The 18608-nt window shown below is 44.0% G+C and overlaps 1 protein-coding gene and 1 long non-coding RNA gene across 2 annotated transcripts; both read right to left on the reverse strand.

Moving 5' to 3' along the window:
- Nucleotides 1-945: 945 nt before the first annotated feature.
- Nucleotides 946-3092, reverse strand: LOC120671611 (protein DETOXIFICATION 52-like). The gene has a single exon (XM_039951997.1). It carries the CDS (start codon nt 2986-2988, stop codon nt 1321-1323), a length of 1668 nt encoding a protein of 555 aa, XP_039807931.1. The 5' UTR covers nt 2989-3092; the 3' UTR covers nt 946-1320.
- Nucleotides 3093-11468: 8376 nt separating this feature from the next.
- Nucleotides 11469-12169, reverse strand: LOC120670514. The gene is made up of 2 exons (XR_005673221.1): nt 11858-12169; nt 11469-11746 (listed from the first exon to the last, which is right to left on the reverse strand). It is a non-coding gene; the product is annotated as an uncharacterized LOC120670514 (long non-coding RNA).
- Between the last annotated feature and the right edge of the window lie 6439 nt (nt 12170-18608).

Below are 18608 nucleotides of genomic sequence, written 5' to 3' on the forward strand. Positions count from 1 at the left end.
ATGTATTCTCTCAGCCTTTGAATTCCAAGGTACTGCTTGTAACAAACCTAACAAGTTTCAATGAATAGTAGGTGGGGATCCCCCCTCCATACCGTTCAAAAAAAAATTTACGAAAGGCACCAAATTTTGGCTGTACAAGTTTGAGCAGTCGCTCTTATCCAATGTAGTGCTGCGAACTTTGTGAACGCGTCGAGGGAGAAACAACGTTTGCACGGATCCAATCGAGCATGCTCGCATGTGTGCGGTGGGGGGGCTCAGCTCCGGGGCAGGGCAGAGCACCAGGCCCCAGGATATTACCAGCTTGCTGGTCCCTGCGCACATTTTCCATTTTGTTTGTTGCGCCGTCCCCCTTCCTCCAAAAGCTCGATCGCCATGGCTGGCTCGTGGTCGTGGGGTGGGGTGGAGCACAGCACACCGTGCAGGCGACAGGCTGCGATGCGTATGTGCAATTTGCCATCGTCCTTTTTCCCCACACACACTGGCTACTGCCCCTGCCCGTGAAACGCCGCGTCCAGCGCCTTTTTCCTCGCCCTCCTCTCCTGCTCTTTTCCATTGATCTCCCATGGCCCAACTTGCTTCCCCACTGGGAGGCACGCCCGGTGTGAAAGGAGCCGACGCCAACAGTGCTCCAATGTGACAATTTACAGCCACTATGATTAGGTGCATCACTAATGCCTCTTGAATAATTGGTCAGATAGATAGATGGTGCTATCATTTTCCCAGATAAAAATCTTGAGAGGGACAGTTATAGGCCAAATTGTCTAGATGAAAATAAAGGGTAAAATCACAAAATTAAGAAAATGAGGGCAGAACCACGATTGTACTTCAAAGCAGGGTAAGAACACAAAAAAACATATTTTAAAAGCTTGGCTAGATAAATTTTTTTCTTGGATTTTATTCAGAATAAAGAGTAAGGATACTTTTTCTCTTGTAATAGTTATTATATGTTGAATTAAGGGCTATATCATGTACATATCTTTGGACTGAAAATTCAAATATCATTACAAATGGATAATGGAACTAAAAGGAAGGAAGGACGAAAAGTACAAAGGATTTACAAAATTGGGAAAAAAAATACAATACTTCTCCATCGAGATAGTAATTAGAAGGGGGCCCAGTCCCTTAGAACACCTTAACACCACCAAACTATCCACGATGCAAAAGCCAAGCGAAAAAGAAGGGAAAACCAAAAAAAGAGAGAGTTAAATTCATGACCATCAGCACTGGAGTGGTACTAGTACTAGCAGTAGTTCCAATTAATCAGAGAGTAAGAAAAAAATTACGGTGGCTCTTAGGCTTTTTCACCAATCTTGAAGCATCCTACACAGTTTCAGGCATGGTCTCCTCACTGTTGGAGATCAATGGCTCGTAGCACTTCCGCTCCATGCCTGCCTGCTCCCCCTTCTCCGGCCTGCCTCCCTCTCCCGCGGCCGTCGCTGACCTGTGGGCCCCGGGCCTCTCCACGTCGGCCGGCGAGCGTGACGTCAGCTCCTGCGCCCGCCGCGCCTGCGCCTCCCAGTCGGTGGAGCCGACGACGCAGAGCATGAGCCCGGCGCAGCACACCTGCGCCGCCAGGAGGCCCATCCAGAGCCCGACGAAGCCCACGCCGAGCCCGAACGCCAGGAGCACGGCCACGGGCATGCCCACCAGGTAGAAGGCGCCGAGGTTGACGTGCGCGGCGCGCGTCGGCCGCGCGCTGCCGCGGAGCACGCCGCAGCCGACGGTCTGCGGGCAGTTGCCGAGCTCGCAGAGCCCCACGATCGGGAGCGCGGCGGCGGTCAGCCGGAGGATGTCGGCGTCGGCGGTGAACATGCGCCCCCACGCGTGGCGCACCCCGGCCGCGAACGACATGGCCGCGAGCCCCATGCCCGTCGCGCCGGCCACGGCGACGTGCGCCGCCGCGCGCGCGCGGCCCGGGCGGTTGGCGCCCAGCTCGTTGCCCACCCGCGTGGACACGCCGAAACCCAGCGACGAGGGGAACACGTACACCAGCGCCGTCGTCTGCATCAGCACGCCCATGGACGCCACCGCCGGCTTCGGGTCCGGCAGGAGGCCGCACAGCAGGATCATCACCTCGTACCACCACCACTCCAGGCACACCGACACGCAGCTCGGCGCGGCCAGCCGCGCGAGAGGGCCCCACCCGGCGAGCCACTCCACCGTGGGCGGCCCCGCCGCGAGCAGCGCCGCGTCGCGCCGGCCGGCGACGTACGCGAGCAGCACGCCGAGGAGCACGAAGTTGGACGCCGACGCCGCGGCGGCCACGCCGGGCGCGCCGAGCCCGAGACGCCCCACCAGCACGTAGTTCGCCGGCACGTGGAACAGGACGGCGGCGGCGGCCGCGGCGGCTAGCGGGCGCGTGATCCCCTGGGATCGGAGGTACACGCGGAGCGGGTGGATGATGGAGAAGGAGAAGAGGTCCGGGAGGGAGAAGAGGATGTACTCCTGGGCCAGCGCCGTGATCTCGCGGTCCTGCCCCAGGAAGACGAGGATCTTGGACATGTTGAGCCAGAGCGCGGAGAGCGGCAGCGAGCAGCAGAGCAGGAAGAGGACGGAGCGGTAGAGGGTGAGGCCGAGCAGGCGCGCCTGGTTGGCGCCGAACGCCTGGGAGCAGAGCGGGTCCATGCCGAGCGAGAGCCCAGACAGCACCGAGTAGCCGGTGATGTTGGCGAAGGCGACGGCGAGGGACCCGGCCGCCAGCGGGAGGTCGCCGATGGAGCCCAGGAAGAGCATGGACAGGGCCGTCCGCGAGTAGAGCAGCAGCGCCGTCAGCGCGATCGGGAACGCGAGCCGGCATAGCGCCGCCGCCTCCCGGACGGTCTCCCCTGCCACCGGCAGGGGCACGGCTCGGCACTTGAGCTGGCGGCCGCAATGGCCGGCCGCGTCGCCTTCCGCGCGCTGGGGCACCGTGACGTAGACGTGGTGGCCGCCCTTGCCGCCGACCAGCGCCATCGGCGGCGCCGGTGGCATGGGGGTGGTGGTGCACATTGGTGGATCGGCCGTGCGCCGCAGCTTTGAGATGGAGGATGGGGAGCAGGGGACTAGAAGCAGAGCAGAGCTTAAAGCTTTGCTTGGAGGTGTACTTGGCTATGGGTGGTGGACACTGATGAAGAGTGAGTGCATGGGGTTATATAAGGATGGTGGAACAGGTTAACCTCTGAAAAATACTTTATTGGAGCATGATTAACTTTTGTGCCTACATTGGATAGAGTAAACTTCTTTTTATCAAACTACTAGTCTTCAGGATAAATTTAACAAGTTTTCTGATATTCTGATAGTGCATTTATGCCATTATGCATATGCAATCATTGTAATTCATATGGACCCAATTGTACCACTGAACAAGAAATCCCTTCTAAGTCTTGTTAATCACAATGATGGACTTGGTACCATCAGTCGCAACTTTACCTTTCTTTTGGGAAACAGAGGAGCTAGCAGAGATTCTTCAGCATTTTCACCTGTGTACTGCCCAAGAGCAAATCAAAAATAGTCAATGCTGTGAATTCGTTCGAGCACTTTTAGTGTTTAAGATTTCCCCTTCGATTAGTTTAGGAGAGATCTCCAATATAAGCAGTGGTTACCATATTAAGTTTTCTAATAATTATTGCACAAAGTGATTCGCTGAGTTATGGGTCTTGATGTTCTAGCAGAACAGAGCCGTGATGTACAGAATTGAGGTTGTACTTAGAAACAGCAGTGACGAACAAGCCGTGGTGACAGTATTGTGTCAGAGATGTACTGAGGAAAACATTATCATAGAACCAGGGGTTTATACAGTAACTTATGCTCGTGCACAGTAGTATACCTTTTATTATTAAGTAATCCACGTCAACTATCATTTTCAATGATTCTATTTTTTTGAAAACACCCAAAAGCACGGGAGAATCATGTAAAAACTCAGCTGAGCACTCGTGTCGACCGCACGCTCAAACACGGGTGGGCTGATGAGAAGCCTGAGGACGCACCTACCAGAACTCACACACATGCATACACGGGTGCCCAGCACCCCTCAGAGGATAAATCCCCGGTGCGACACCATCGTCATCCCCGACAGGGATCGAACCGTGGTGGGCTGCACTGCCAGAGCTAGCCGCCGAGCTGTCAGCTCGTTCGCATCTCCAATGATTTGGGGCATGTACAACGATATTAATCTATAGTACTTAGTACGTCAAGCACAGCAGAGTAGACACTCACGTGCATCCTACTCGAATGAGTATCTTTAAAAGATTAGAATAGCATATTTGAGATTGAAAAAGTTACCAGAGTCGTATCATTATCGATGGGCATATATAGTGCCATTAATTTCTGGAATAAATCTGAAAAAAATGTGAGCATTCGTACTTAGCCTGGGATCCGGATCCATAGGTTTTACCATGTGAAACTTAACCAAATGAGCATAGCTCACTGCTTTTAATATGGGTTCACCTATGCTTGCTAGATAACATGCCATGTTACACCACTATAGAGATATCCCTAGCTGTTTCTGGAAATTCTTCACAATTTGCTTCTGAGTTGAAATGTTTTCCGCTATGATTGTTTTACAAGAGCCTTGTTGAAGCAAAATTGTTTAGGGATACACGAGTGGAGTATGTCATCTATCCCGGCTTTGGGTGTGAATCGATCAAACAGTGCGACCCTTTTTCTTTAGAACAGTGCGACCCTTTTTCTTGAGAAGTCACCACACAGTTTGTGGATTGAAGAGATAATAATATATAAATAGCTTGTTAGACCTATGCTAGCTAGGTAACATGCCATGTTACCACTATATTGATATTTCCTTTCTCAATTTCCTTGGATTAATATGTTTTGTGTAGATGCGAATGGACACTACTTTTGCTTGATCCAAGGAAACATCCACGCATAGCGGAGTGCGTCTCTTTTTTGGGCACAAGTGGCCTAGGATTTTTTTTTTTTGCCTGGATACATGCGTAGCGGTCTAGTCTTAGGATCGACAATCATTAGTTTGTCAGAATTCTTGTCAAACTTCTGTAGGCTGTGTGTACTTTCGGTAGAGGCTGGAAAATTTTCAAGATGATGTATTAGCTCGATGTATCCTTCTTGAAATCAATAAAGTTTCCCTTTTCCAAAAAAAATATTGCTATTGCTAATAAATTACCAAGTCGCAAACAAGTGACCTCTTTTAGGTCTCGGCTTGCATTATAAAATCAATTTATTTTAGCTAATTTCCCACTTACACAATGTGATCCACAGCGTGGTCCCCGCATACATTATCTGGTTCTTATATAGTATGGGTGTGCACTCACCTTAACTACGTCTACTCACACATGCTTGTTTGAGATCCGCAACATACCGAATTCGACTTCACCTTGGAGTCTAAGAGCAGTAGACACTAAAATCATCGCTCAGATGACATATAGATTCCATTTTCAACGCTCTACATATGTATGAAAATCTAAAAAGATGACCTTTCTAATGCCACCAGTGCCACGCCAATATCAGGTCTGAGTCAACAGGAATCATCGAAATAAGTGGATGTTCAGAAGATGTCGAGGTGCTACCCTACCTCCTCTTGGGCCATTGGAACTTGAATCACGTTGGAGTCCATCAGAGACGCATCCAGAATTTCTTGGTCATCCTTAAATCTTTATATTCAATACCCAATTTATAAGTTTATTAATCAGTCATTTACAATCTTTATTGCAATTTTCTTCATTCTTGCTTATATTCTTCGATTCACAGGCAAGGATTACCCTTTATGGCGAGGTTAACCGAACATCATACAGTTGATGACCAAATAGGTGTCGTGATGCTTCGATTGAGGGCTCGGATCGTGTCACTACTACAGATCGGGCCATTTGTCCTGGTTCCAAAGGGCTATTTGTCCCGGTTTTAGAACCGGGATTCGGCTGCCGGGACAAAAGCCTTTGTCCCGGGTGGTAGAACCGGGACAAAATGTCCTTCGCGTTAAAAAATCTTTGCGCCTTGCGGAATTCGAACCCAAGACCTATTGCCTAGCGCATGGTTTCCTTGCCAACTCACCTAAGTAGTACATGTGACTCAATAAAGAATAACTCACTTTTAAACTATCACGTGGAGGGGCCTTTTGTCCGGGTTGGTAACACCAACCGGGACAAAAGGGTCCTTTTGTCCGGGTTGGTGCCACCAACCGGGATAAAAGGGTCACCCTTTTGTCCGGGTTGGTCTTATCAATCGGAATAAAAGGGTTGGGCCTTTTATCCCGGGTGGAGCCACCAACCGGGACAAAAGGAGGACCTTTTGTCCGAGTTGGTACCTCCAACCGGGATAAAAGACCCATGTCCCCCCACCCCCGCTGGCCCGGCTAGCCTTTGGACCCGGGACAAAAGCCACCTATTGTCCCGGGCCCAAAGGCAACCGGGACAAATGGTCTGGAACAAAGGCCTATTCTGTAGTAGTGTGTTGATCAGCAACCGGATCGCTTGTGTCGGGTTGCCACCAAATCGATAGTTATCCCCTCCCAATGGTAAATCAGGCACTCTCATTATATTCGATTAGGGGACATCACAAGAACAAGCTTTTAAAACATTGAACAAGAAGCTTACACTTGCAGCGATACTCCAAATTCCTCATTTTAGTAAGACTTTTGAGCAAGAATGCGATACCGGGTGGCATTGGAATTGGAGGAATGCTACTTCAAGGAGGCAACTAAGAGTAAAATACACGGCCAGTCATCGAACTTGTCAGGGTGTGTCATTGCGGTCCTTAATAAACTTATAAAATCAAGAATCTGGGTCCTTAAATTTTTCAGAGTGTGTCCCCCCGATACCTAAACTTAGAAACTAGGAATCTGGGTCCATGCAATAATTAAAAGTGGTTTCGAACCATATTTTTACTTCGAAAAAAGCGAACAAATAATAGATATAGTCTTTAAAAAATAAAAATCTCTAAGCCCCAAATTTCTCAAAAAAAAATCCAAAAAAATATACTACAGATACATCGAAGCAAGGGGGGCCTAAATAAAATTATTGAAGCTCATAAAAATATCTTGATTTTCACATTCTCCTAGAGATAAATTTAATTTTAGAAGCTTAGATTTAAATCTAGGTTTTAAAAAAGATAGTAGAGATACATTGGAGGACGCGGAGCCTAGACAAAATAATTAGAGCTCATGAAAGTATTAGATCTTGGAGATGTGAAAATTATATTTTTCATGAGATATTTTCATGAGCTCCAGTTGTTTTATTTAGTTTAGGATGAATCTCTAGTATCTTTTTTGGAATTTTGGAGAATTTTGAGGCCTTAGAGATATTTATATGGTTTAAAAACTATATCTATTATTGGTTGCATTTGTTTTTGAAGTAAAAACATGGTTTGAAACTACTTTTAATTATTGCACGGATCTAGATTTCTGGTTTTCTAAGTTTAGGAAATGGGATGACACACTTGACAAGTTCAAGGATCCAGGACCGAGATGACACACCCCAACAAGTTCGAGGACCAGAAATGTATTTTACTTTTATTTTAATAAAAATTTGTATAGGTCATATCAACTACTCTAGTTATCATAAAGAGTTATATGCTTTAGCACGAGATTTGAAAATATGGCAACAGTAACTTTATCTCAAAGAGTTTATTATTTATTTGATTGTGAATCTTGGAAGCATACTCGTAGTCAGGCTAAATTGAATAAAAGACACACTAAGTTGGTTGAATTGAATTTACTGAATCTTTTTCTTACATCATCAACCATAATAAAGGAAAGGATAATGTGACTGTTGATGCGTTATCTAGACGCTCACACTAATCACGCATCATTGAATGCTCGTATCAAAATTAGCTCATTTTGTAGCAAATGTCAAATACTGGAACCATCGTATCAAAACTAGCTTGGTGATTTTATAAAGTATGCCAACGAAAAATTTAAAGTATGTGTATACATATAGTACACTTCAATGTGAACAAACAATATATAAACTACATATATAGTGCATAGTAGTAGGTAATAGTAATACGGTGAGGTTGTCACATATACTTCCTCCGTTCTAAATTGTAGGTTATTTTGACAAATCTTGATACATAGTAGATAATAACCTATATTTAGGTGCATAGTAAAATCTATGTGCCTAGAAAAACAAAATGACCTATAATTTAGAGAATAGGGAGTAATAGAAGTCTATGAGAGATCAATAAATTAGCAATATGGAATAATTTTAGACTATAAATTAAATAGTGGCAACTATTTATACTAAAAATACACATAAAGATCACTAAAACATGAAATTACCAAAGAAAATATCAAAACCTCAAAAATTAAGACTCCCGGTAATTTTGCACAAAACAGTATCACTAGTACAAAAATGGTCTTTGGTCTTTGACATTAGTCCCAGATGTTGTTTGGCCTGGGACTAATGAAGCATTTACTCTCCGGTCCAACGGCTAGGCGGCAGGGGGGAGCTTTAGTCCCGGTTGGAGCCACCAACCCGAACTAAAAGTACCCCATTAATCCTAGTTGTTGGCTCCAACTGGGAACAAAAGCCCAGAACATATAGTCCCGGGTGGGTGGACTAAAGGATGATCCTTTGGTCCTGGTTGATGGCTCCAACCCAAACTAAAAGAGCGCTTAGTCCCGGTTGGTGGCACGAACTCGGACTAAATGGTCTTTCACAAGTTAGTTTAAAGGAAGGTATCCCATTCAAAGTTACATGAGCTAGATAAGTGGGGTGGTAAAGAAGGTATGTACGAGACAAGAGATTTTGTGTTCAAGTCCAAGGTGCGGAGTAAACTTTTTTCCTTGCTATGGATCTTTACCACCACATTACACTGTCACTTCTAACTCTATGGGGGTATGCTATTCTCTTATATTAACTCTGAAATTAATTTGTAGGGGCAGGTGACGCCACCATCCGCCGCTAAAATATTTTCTGTTTTATCCGAAAATTTATTTAAATATTTACTTATAGCAAAACAAATAAAAAAGTGAATCTTCTACACTATGGTTACTGTGAACTATAGAAGCAAAAGAAAATATGTCATTTCAGTGTATTTGAAGATTAAGATCGTAGAAACCTCAAAGTGTGACTTGAGTTATATGAGATAATATATAATTATAGCTATTAGAGAACTTATAATAATTTTTTGGACTATTAAATGATCTTAAGTGAAAAGTTATCAACTATAAAGTTTTATATCTCATCATTCCCTACAATTTTGATACAAATTTTGACTTCATCTGAGATCATATGAAAAAGTTATGAATTTTTTTTGTGTGAAACCATTTGTAGGATGGGTCATGTCATCATCCATCCCTAAGAATGTATTTTTAGGGGCAGGTGAGGTCATCACCCGCCCCTAGAAATGCCACCATTTTTAGGGCCGGGTGCTGGCATCACCTGTCCCTAGAAATGCTCTTTTTTAAGGGTGGGTGACACCATCACCCACCCCTGAAAATGGGGCTCATTTGTAGGGGCGGATGATGGTGTCACCCTCCCGTAAAAATGCATTTTCAGGGGCGGGTCAAAAACTACAGTGACCCCACTCCATTTGTAGGAACAAATTACTTTTTTACCCATCCCTAAGAAAATAGGATGTTGCTACAGATCGTTTTCATAGTAGTGCAAGCTATAAGAGAAGTGGTCTTCTGATCACCATATAATAGGATTGTTCACTGCAGCACTCTTCCCCAGAAGTATTATTTCTAGGTCTTTGAAAACAAAATTCTGGCAAAATAGTTGGCTAGAGGGAGCTGCTTCAAAAATTATAGCACCAAGCCTGTTGTCTCTATTCAAAAGAGGAAGAAAAAACAAGACCATGGTGCAAGAACTTCACAACAACACCTATGCTGCTAGGTTTTGTGGTTTTTCAGTGTATCCTTCTTCATGTAATTGGCCCTGGCTTATCGGCGTGGTTACACCTGCCACATGTACTGTAAACTTCTTTCTTTCTTAATTGAATGGCAGAGGTCGTCCTGCCCTTATTGTTCAAAAAAATAGATCCGGGTGATAGCAAAGGTTGCTGATGAGCACGCCAGCACGTCAGTGACAACAATGATTACAGTCCTAAGAAGGAGGGTAAATTACATTGAGGAGAATAAGGGCAACGACAAGGACAAAATAGTGAGGGAATTGAATGAAGAGCAAGGGAGAGGAGGAGCTCACCAATACAAGGATTAGGATGTCACTTAATTTGACCTAGCTACTTTCTTAATCCTTGTGCATATCTTTGAAAATTTATACGTTTCGAATTAGAGTAAGAATAATGAACAAATAAGATGTATATACACTGGTATATATGTACTTAATTAATCATGCCTATGTAATATAAAGAAATCAACAATAATGCGTGTAGCACGCATGGGCTTTCATCAGGCAGTCAACAATAATACACTTAACTTCAGCACTAACTAAAGTTCGTGTGGGAGTTGTATAAAGTTGGGATCTCCCGTGCATCTGCATGACTTTAATTAGTTGGCCGGCCGTGCTCTCCTGCGATCCCTTCCATGCAAGCATATGCTTTTCCCCGGCCGGCCCAAAGAGGCAAACTCACTAAGAAACCGTGCACCCATCTTGCTTGACATTCTCACAGCGAGAGCTATGTGTTTCCCTTTGTGAAGCGCGCACACATGAGCACAAACTGCATGGTATGGTGGATTCTGCCGCACCCCACTGAAGATTGAAGCACTATCGAGACAGAACAAAAAAGTGTACTTGAGGTTCATCTGCTACGTGCAAATATGCATTGCGAGCCAAGAAAAAAAAAGGTTACTGACAACGATGCCACACTTGTATATACACAAAGCTTTGAGTACTCAGCAGGCATGCATATGTAATATGGTACGTCACAGGCTAAAAGAACATCACACTAGCGGATTCTGGCTATTTGCCGTGTGCCCAAGGCACACGGCGAAGGCCCCAAAACACACGGCATACATGTTCGCCGTGCGTGGCCCACGGCAAATCCACGACGGCGACCAACCACGACGGCAAAGCCGGTTTCGTCATGTGTCTTTTATCGGGCACACGGCAAACTAAAACACATGACGGCGGGGACCACCACGGGGACGGTAACGGTGCGAGGAGACAACGCCGGATTCGAAGTTCGCCGTGTACCATGAATCTTGACACACGGCAAAGATTTAAAAAAATAAAAAAAAGATTCTGCTATAGCTGCCGCACGCGCGCCGCACGTGCCCGCACGCCGCACGGCCGTGCCCAGCACGTGCACGTGGCCGGGCCGTCGTCCGCGCCGGCATCGTCGCCGTCGTCGGCGAGGTACAGCGTCACGGCGGGCGGGGCGGAGGGTCCGTAGTGGGGAGGAGCTGGAGCCGTCGCGGGGCCGCAGTAGCAGGAGGAGGGGCGCTTGAAGAGGAGGAGCGCGTCAACAACTTAGGAAGAATCGGACATGGGATTTGTTCAGAATTATGGGCAAGCTAGCGGCTAATACAAAGGACATCGACCTGACCTGGGCGAAGAAGCCGACGGCCCTGACATTTTTTTGGCCCGGTGCGGAAAAAAAATGGAGGCCCCCATTCACCATAAAAATACAAGATAATATTGAAAAATTCAGTGTCATTAACCAATCTCACACTAACAAGTTTAAAATACAAAAGAGAAATGTCTCTAGATCATTTAAAACAATTTCTTCTAACAGTTCGTTGAAGGGTCTGGTTTCTTTTTCTGAATAAATTTGTCCATAGCACCTTTCTGTGATTGAATCAACTCATCTTGACGTTTCTTTTTTCTTCTTTTCTCACTGCCGGATGCAAACTTTCTACTGGAAGACATGTGATTTGATTGGGTGACCCTACAAACTGAAAAGAAAACTATCATTGATACAAAAATCAAAATTAGTTTGAGTATATCTAACCGTACTGTTAGGGGAAAAAATAGACAAGGGAATGTGACTGAGGAAGATTTTGAACTTTGATCGGCAATGGCAAATTGGCAATCGGGCACAAGCTAGCAGCGGCAGTGATCTGCAGATTGCGCGGCGGCCGGTGACCGAGCGTCTCGCGAGTCGCGACGCGAAGAAGTCGAGGAGGGCAGGAGGCGCAACGAGGAGGGCAGCCGGATGGACGGCGGAGTCGATCGATCGATCTTCCTCTTTAACAGGCCTACTTGTGACTAACTGGGCTTAGTTGATACTTGTGAGGCCTATTAGCACACTAATTTTTGGAGGCCCCCTAATTCCTGAGGCCCAGTGCGGTCGCACCGCTGGCACTGGCCCAGGGCCGGCCCTGGCTGCGGGTCGAATCTGTAGTCGCTGAAGTGGTCCTGCTCGCCGGCGCTCGTGGCCGCCGCGTCGGGGCCGCGCTCGCCGCTCCCGTCGGCTCCCTCAGGCCGGGCCCTCCAGGAGACTCGTGGCCCTCCAGCCTCCGCGCTCGCCGTGGGCCTCGCCGCGCCATCCGCCGCTCCATCGCCGGGTGCCGTCGCTGAGTCGAGGCAGCACGGAGGGAGCAAGAGATGGGGAGAAAAAGATCAGAGAGAGATAAGAGGCAGCGTGTGTAGTGGAAGATGAAGGAGAGAGTCAGTGGAGTTAAGTCATGAGCCGTAGTTCGCCGTGTGCTAAGATCCGCCATGTGCCAGATCTATGGCACACGGCGAAGTCCATGTGTCTTCGTCTAGACACACGGCGAATAAAATTTCCATCATTTCATGTGCACAAATTTGATAATGTACTTTCCAACAAAAATCACTACTAAACACTAAAATTTTTTATATGGCCTTAATAACATGATAATTTTTTTACTAATTCCATTCAATTGTTTCATGTCATTATTAATCACATTTAACTTATGTCAATTATAATAGTTTACTTGCAATTAATACATTAAAAATACCAAATGGACCCGAAAAAATACGAAAATTCAACATGAAGCAATCATTATCGCATATTGTCTATAGAAAAAGTTTAAAAGTCAAACTCAAATTTTTCTATCATGGCACGTACAAATCTAACCTCATTCTCTTCTTCTCTTTGAAACTTCTTCGGGAAACTCTCAATTTGTAAGCATCATCGTGACAAAATGTTCGTATCGTACTCAAATTTTTACCATACATTCCACGTATGATAGCATGAAGCTGCGGCAAATCTCATAATTTTCTGACGTCGTTCTAATTTTATAGAATTTAAATACTATTTGCCACCACGATCGTCTAATGTTTCATTACCACAATCTTTAAAATTTCGTTTGAACTACTATTTAAACTCTAACACTACAGTCAGTATTATGAATATCATTTTTTACAAATTTTTTCCAATTATTTCATGCACTTTGCAATTAAATTTGATTTATACGATAAAAATCATTTAAATGAAATAAATTAGTTAAATACAACTAACATTTCTATAAAAATATCATATTCAAACATAGAGTACCAAACAATATATAGAGAATGTAGAAAAAATTTTGAAGAAAAAATATAAAAAATTTCTTTGTGTTTACCGTGTGCTGGTCTGAGGCACACGACAAACACCATTGTTTGCCGTGTGCCAAGGTCCAGGCACACAGCAAAGGGGCACATTTGTCATGTGTCACTCTGGACACACGACAAATACTGATGTCCGTCAGGTGCCGTCTGGGGCCTTGACGGCAGAAGAAAGTTCGCCGTGTGCCTGACGCTGAGCCCACGGCAAAAATTTGAGTTCGCCGTGTGCCTGACTCTGGCACACGGCAAACATTGACGTTTGCCGTGTGCTAGGACTTGGCACACGGCGAAGGGCGCCGTTTTCCGTGTGTTTCTTGTTTGCCGTGTGTTTTCTTGAAGACACACGGCAAATCATCTCTTTGCCGTGTGTCCGATAAAATGCACACAGCAAAATTTCTGGCACACGACAACTTAGCATTTTCCGGTAGTGTTAGGTTGGCCTTATCTAGGTCAATTTGAAAAAAAAAACATCTTCTCGATCGGATCCAGATCTGCTAAGTCCTACAATAATACAACACTATGCAAATCCATTCGTGCTCAATGATCCAATGGGGTCTTTTCTGGTGATGGATTTGGAAGACCACATCACCACTACTACTAAGAAAAAACAAATAGCTTTATGAGCGTGCGGCAGAAGTCTCTTTTTATGACCAATTCTTTGATCTCTGGTCCTCTTGCAGATTCTTAGTCGGATTGATGGTTCAAAAGATGTGTGCAATTCTTACAAATGTAAGGAGTGATCATTTTTTCGTCGCCTTTCAGCTACCTCGCCAACTGCCGTTATTGCATGCACGCTAGAGTCTTCTTTTTGCACGTGAGCACGTTGGTCCCAAGCCGCTTTTGCCGATAGTGAAGTGCTATCCGTGCCGCTACTGACGACTTTCAAGCTCATCAATTTCATGCGTAATCATGGACTTTTAATAAATTTGTAAATCTTGTGAGATCCTAATATACTACCAAATATTTTTTTAAAAAACAAATGGACAACTATATATAGTATTCATTGTTTTGTCCAAGAAGTACCACTAAAATATATATATAGTAGGGACAGAGGTGAAAACAGTCGAGACAATCGGAAAAGCCTAATTAAGGGCATGTATGGCAAAGTTCCCGTGTAGTAGCTTAATATAGAAAGAGCTCTCCCCAATAGTATTTTCAAGTGAATTAGAGAAGTGATTCTAGACTGATTCTATGTACTGATTATTTGAAATGAACTAAGGGGTTGTGATTGCACAACTACAAAAATGATTTGTAGCAACTTTCCATTTCTTTGCCAGGGACGAGTTAAAATGTAACTTGTTGCTATACAAAGGGAGTAGAACTACTGTAGACCTGCTCCTGAAAATACATTTCTAGAGGCGGGTGATGGCGTCGCCAGCCATTTTTAGGTGCGGGTAACACTATCACCTACTCCTGAAAATTGATTTTTAGGGACGGATGACGTCATCACCCGCCTTTAAAAATGGCCACCATTTTCAAGGGTGGATGATGGGATTACCTGCCCCTAAAATGCATTTTTAGGGGCGGGTGATGGCATAGCCCGCCTCTACAAATGATCGCACGTAAAAAAATCATAACTTTTTCATATCATCTCGGATGAAGTCAAACTTTATATCAAATTATAGAGAATGACGAGATCTACAACTTTATAGTTGATAAATTTTTCATTTATGGTCATTCAATGGTCCAAGAAATTATTATTAGTTCTTTAATAGCTATAACTATGTAGTATCTCAGATAACTCAAGTCATACTTTATGGTTCCACAATCTTACCCTTTATATACATTAAAATATATTTAGTATATTTTTTCTTATTTATATAGTTCAAAATAACCATAGTGTAGAAGTTTCATGTTTTTTATTTGTTTTTCTATATGTAAATATTTTAATGATTTTTTGGATAAAATAGAAAAATACTTTTAGGGGCAAGTGGTGGTGTCACCTACCTCTAGAAATAAATATGTAGAGGCGGATCACACCATGACCCGACCCTAAAAATCATTTTCAGGGGTGGGCACATTACCTTCCCCTAATTAAACATAGTATTTTTAGCTACGAGAACTAGGGGCGAGTACTGCACCCACCAAAAAAATATATTTTTACCCGCACCTAAAAACATTTTCTATAGTAGTGTTGGGCCCATTTGTTAGAACTCCGCCTGCTTCTAATTCTCTATAGGATCGAATTCCATGAAAGAATTGATTTTTGTGGCTGAAAGTGAGATTTTATATAATTTACTTTTATAAACTTTATGAAAATGAGTTATGTGTGAGAAGTGAGAGAAGCTAATTTATCCATATCCCAGCCACTTAGTTCATTTCAGAGAATCACTTCATGGAATAAACATAGAATTGCTTCTCTCTAAAAATTTTTGGCAAAGCTGCTCCTGGATTTAGTGTAGGAGCTGCTCTGGGAGGTCTGTCAAACAGTCCGGGAAACCTAGCTTCTCCTTATCACTTTCCGCATAGAATCACTTCATACAAATTTGTTTTCGGATTCCTTGTTTCTTCTCAACAATGAAATGGATATGATACGTACAGATGGAAACAAATATGGCATTATTTATAAAAAAAATAAAACTATCCAATTAGAAACACCTTGATGTCTGTTGGGAATCAATAATTTTTAGCCAGCAAGAGAACAATAATAGGAATGATCTATATTTCACAAGTCATATATTTGCTAAACCTTTGTTCATCAATGTATGACGTATTTTAGAAAAAGAAGTATCCATAAACCTAGATTTTGATTATTCATCCTTTGTTAATTATGCTAAAAACTCAAAGATTGTCTTAATAATAGTTCAAATATTTAATTATATTGATTGACACAACTTTTATGCACCGAACATGCATATAGCTAACTTTTAGTCAAAATATGTTAAAATTTAATTTTTAATATAAAATTCCATTTACATTGATGGATAGAGAAGGAATACATACCATGTAAAACAAATTCCACTAAAAGCACATAGTCAAATAAATGTTGCACTACCGGAAACCATGTGTTTGCCGTGTGCCGAAACATTTGCCGTGGGCAAAACATCGGGCATACGGCAAAGTCATGGTTTGCCATGTGCTACGAGAACAGGCACACGACAAAGTTGTAGTACACGGCAAAGCAAAGATTTGCCGTGCGCCCGGCAAAACGGCCCACGACAAAGGTCGGGCACACGGCAAACCATGCATCTTTGCCGTGTGCCTAACCTAAGACACACGGCAAAGATGGCGGCCAGTGACGCCGTTTGGCCGACCGTCCCTTTTGTCGTGTGCCTCAATAAAGCACACGGCAAAGATTCTATTTGCCGTGTGCTTTATTTTGAGCACACGGCAAAAGTGTACCAAAACAGTTGAATTTGGACTCCGCAAATTTTCTAGTATAAGAATACATGACATTTTGCTCAATGCTAAACTTTGGTAATTTTCTTGATATATTTGCTATATTTAGACATTTAATGTCAGTAATCGAATTTGTGATGCTTGTACTGGAAGTGTTTTGATTAGTGGAGTATAATGTATATAAAATTGACAGACATAATAGCGAGTCCAATGTGAGCATGTGTGGTAGAAACAGAAGTAAATTTTGGAGATCTTTGTAACAAACCATGATCTTGAACGTTTCCTCGAATCATTTTAAAATTCTAATAAAAGCAGACAAATTCCGAAAATCACGAAATTTGTTGGTCTGTCATTATTTCATGTGTGGATACTATGAAAAAAAATTTGGAATGTTTTGCACAAGTTTACCCGTACAGTAGTTATGAATCGAAACATCTGCACAGAAGATCCGTAGAGTTGAGAAGGAGTTGTATAGGTTTCTACTCAATGTTACGAATGAATTGGCGGTTCGCTTCGAAACTTTTTCTATTTGCAAAACACAGCTTAGGTTGTTTGATGCCATAATTCGGTTAATTTTTGGATCATTTTGCTAATTATAATTTTTTTTGCAAGTAATCAATATCACATGATCTATTAAACTTGAGCTTTAACTGCATAAAATAATAGTTCTTTTCCAATACAATCAAATAGCATGAAATGTTGAGTCAGATTACCATGGTACGTACAATATTTGCAAAAGTTGAATAACATAAAATATTGGATCAAATTAATTCGAAATGATGTATTTGTTGATATTAAGTAAATAAACCTTACAATCACATAAAATAATAGGTTTTTTTTCGTTTGGGTACTCATTAAGGCATTGTAAAGTATAGTGACAATTTTTATTAATATTAATTTGTAAGTATTTTGGATAGTTACAGTTTATAGTAATTGTTTTAGATTAAAATTTTAAAAAAATATTTGCCGTGTGCCACATGTGGGGACACACGGCAAAGGAAGGAGCCCTTTGCCGTGTGTTTCAGATCTTGGCACACGGCAAACCATTGCCGTGTGCCCAGATTGGGAACACACGGCAAAGGCGTTCTCACTTAGCTTTTGTCGGCCGCCCACCAGCTCTCTCTCACTCTCATTATTTCACTCACAGCCGCACGCCACTCGAGCCGCTGCCGCCGCACTCGATCTCCTGCCCCGCCGCCGCACTCGACCTCCAGCCCCGCCGCCGCCCACACCTCCGGCCCCGACCGCCCCGCTGGCCGGCGCCACCTGCCTGCGCCGTCACCGAACCCCCGCCGCCGCCCCGACCTCCGGCCACGCCGCTGTCACCCGAGCTCGCGGACGGCCCACGCCGCCCCGACCACTGGCCCAAGCTCGGGGCCCGACTCGAGTCGTGCCGTCCCGACCTCCACCCCGAGCCGCGTCCCCCCAAGCCCCGGCCGCGCCCCCGCCGCCCCGAGCCCTGGCCGCGCGGCCCTTCGGAGCCGAGCCGGCACGGCCGAGCTCTGGGAGAGGCCGCGGCCGGAGCTCCCGCGGCGGCGAGCTCATGGCCAAGCCGGCGGCCGCCCCCCCCCCCCCCCCTCCGGAGGTATTTTTCAAATTTTTAGTTAGTTTAATTAGTTTGTTAATTTAGTTAATTAGTTTTATTGTTCATTTAGTTTAATTAGTTACTTTAGTTAATTGTTTGTTTTATTTTAGGTAATTTAGTTTATTTTAGTAAGTTTATGCAATTAGATTAGTTATAGTTTAGTTTAATTAATTTAGTAGTTTGGTTTATTTAGTATGGTAATTTTGTTAGTTTTTGGGAGTTCTACTTACGAATGTTCTTTAATTAGTTTCTAGAAGTTCACGTAAACCAGTTAGGCGTCTCCTGTTCGGAACAGATACGGATGGAGATATGCAGATTGG

Source organism: Panicum virgatum, chromosome 4N, assembly GCF_016808335.1.
Source record: "Panicum virgatum strain AP13 chromosome 4N, P.virgatum_v5, whole genome shotgun sequence".
NCBI classification, from domain to species: domain Eukaryota; kingdom Viridiplantae; phylum Streptophyta; class Magnoliopsida; order Poales; family Poaceae; genus Panicum; species Panicum virgatum.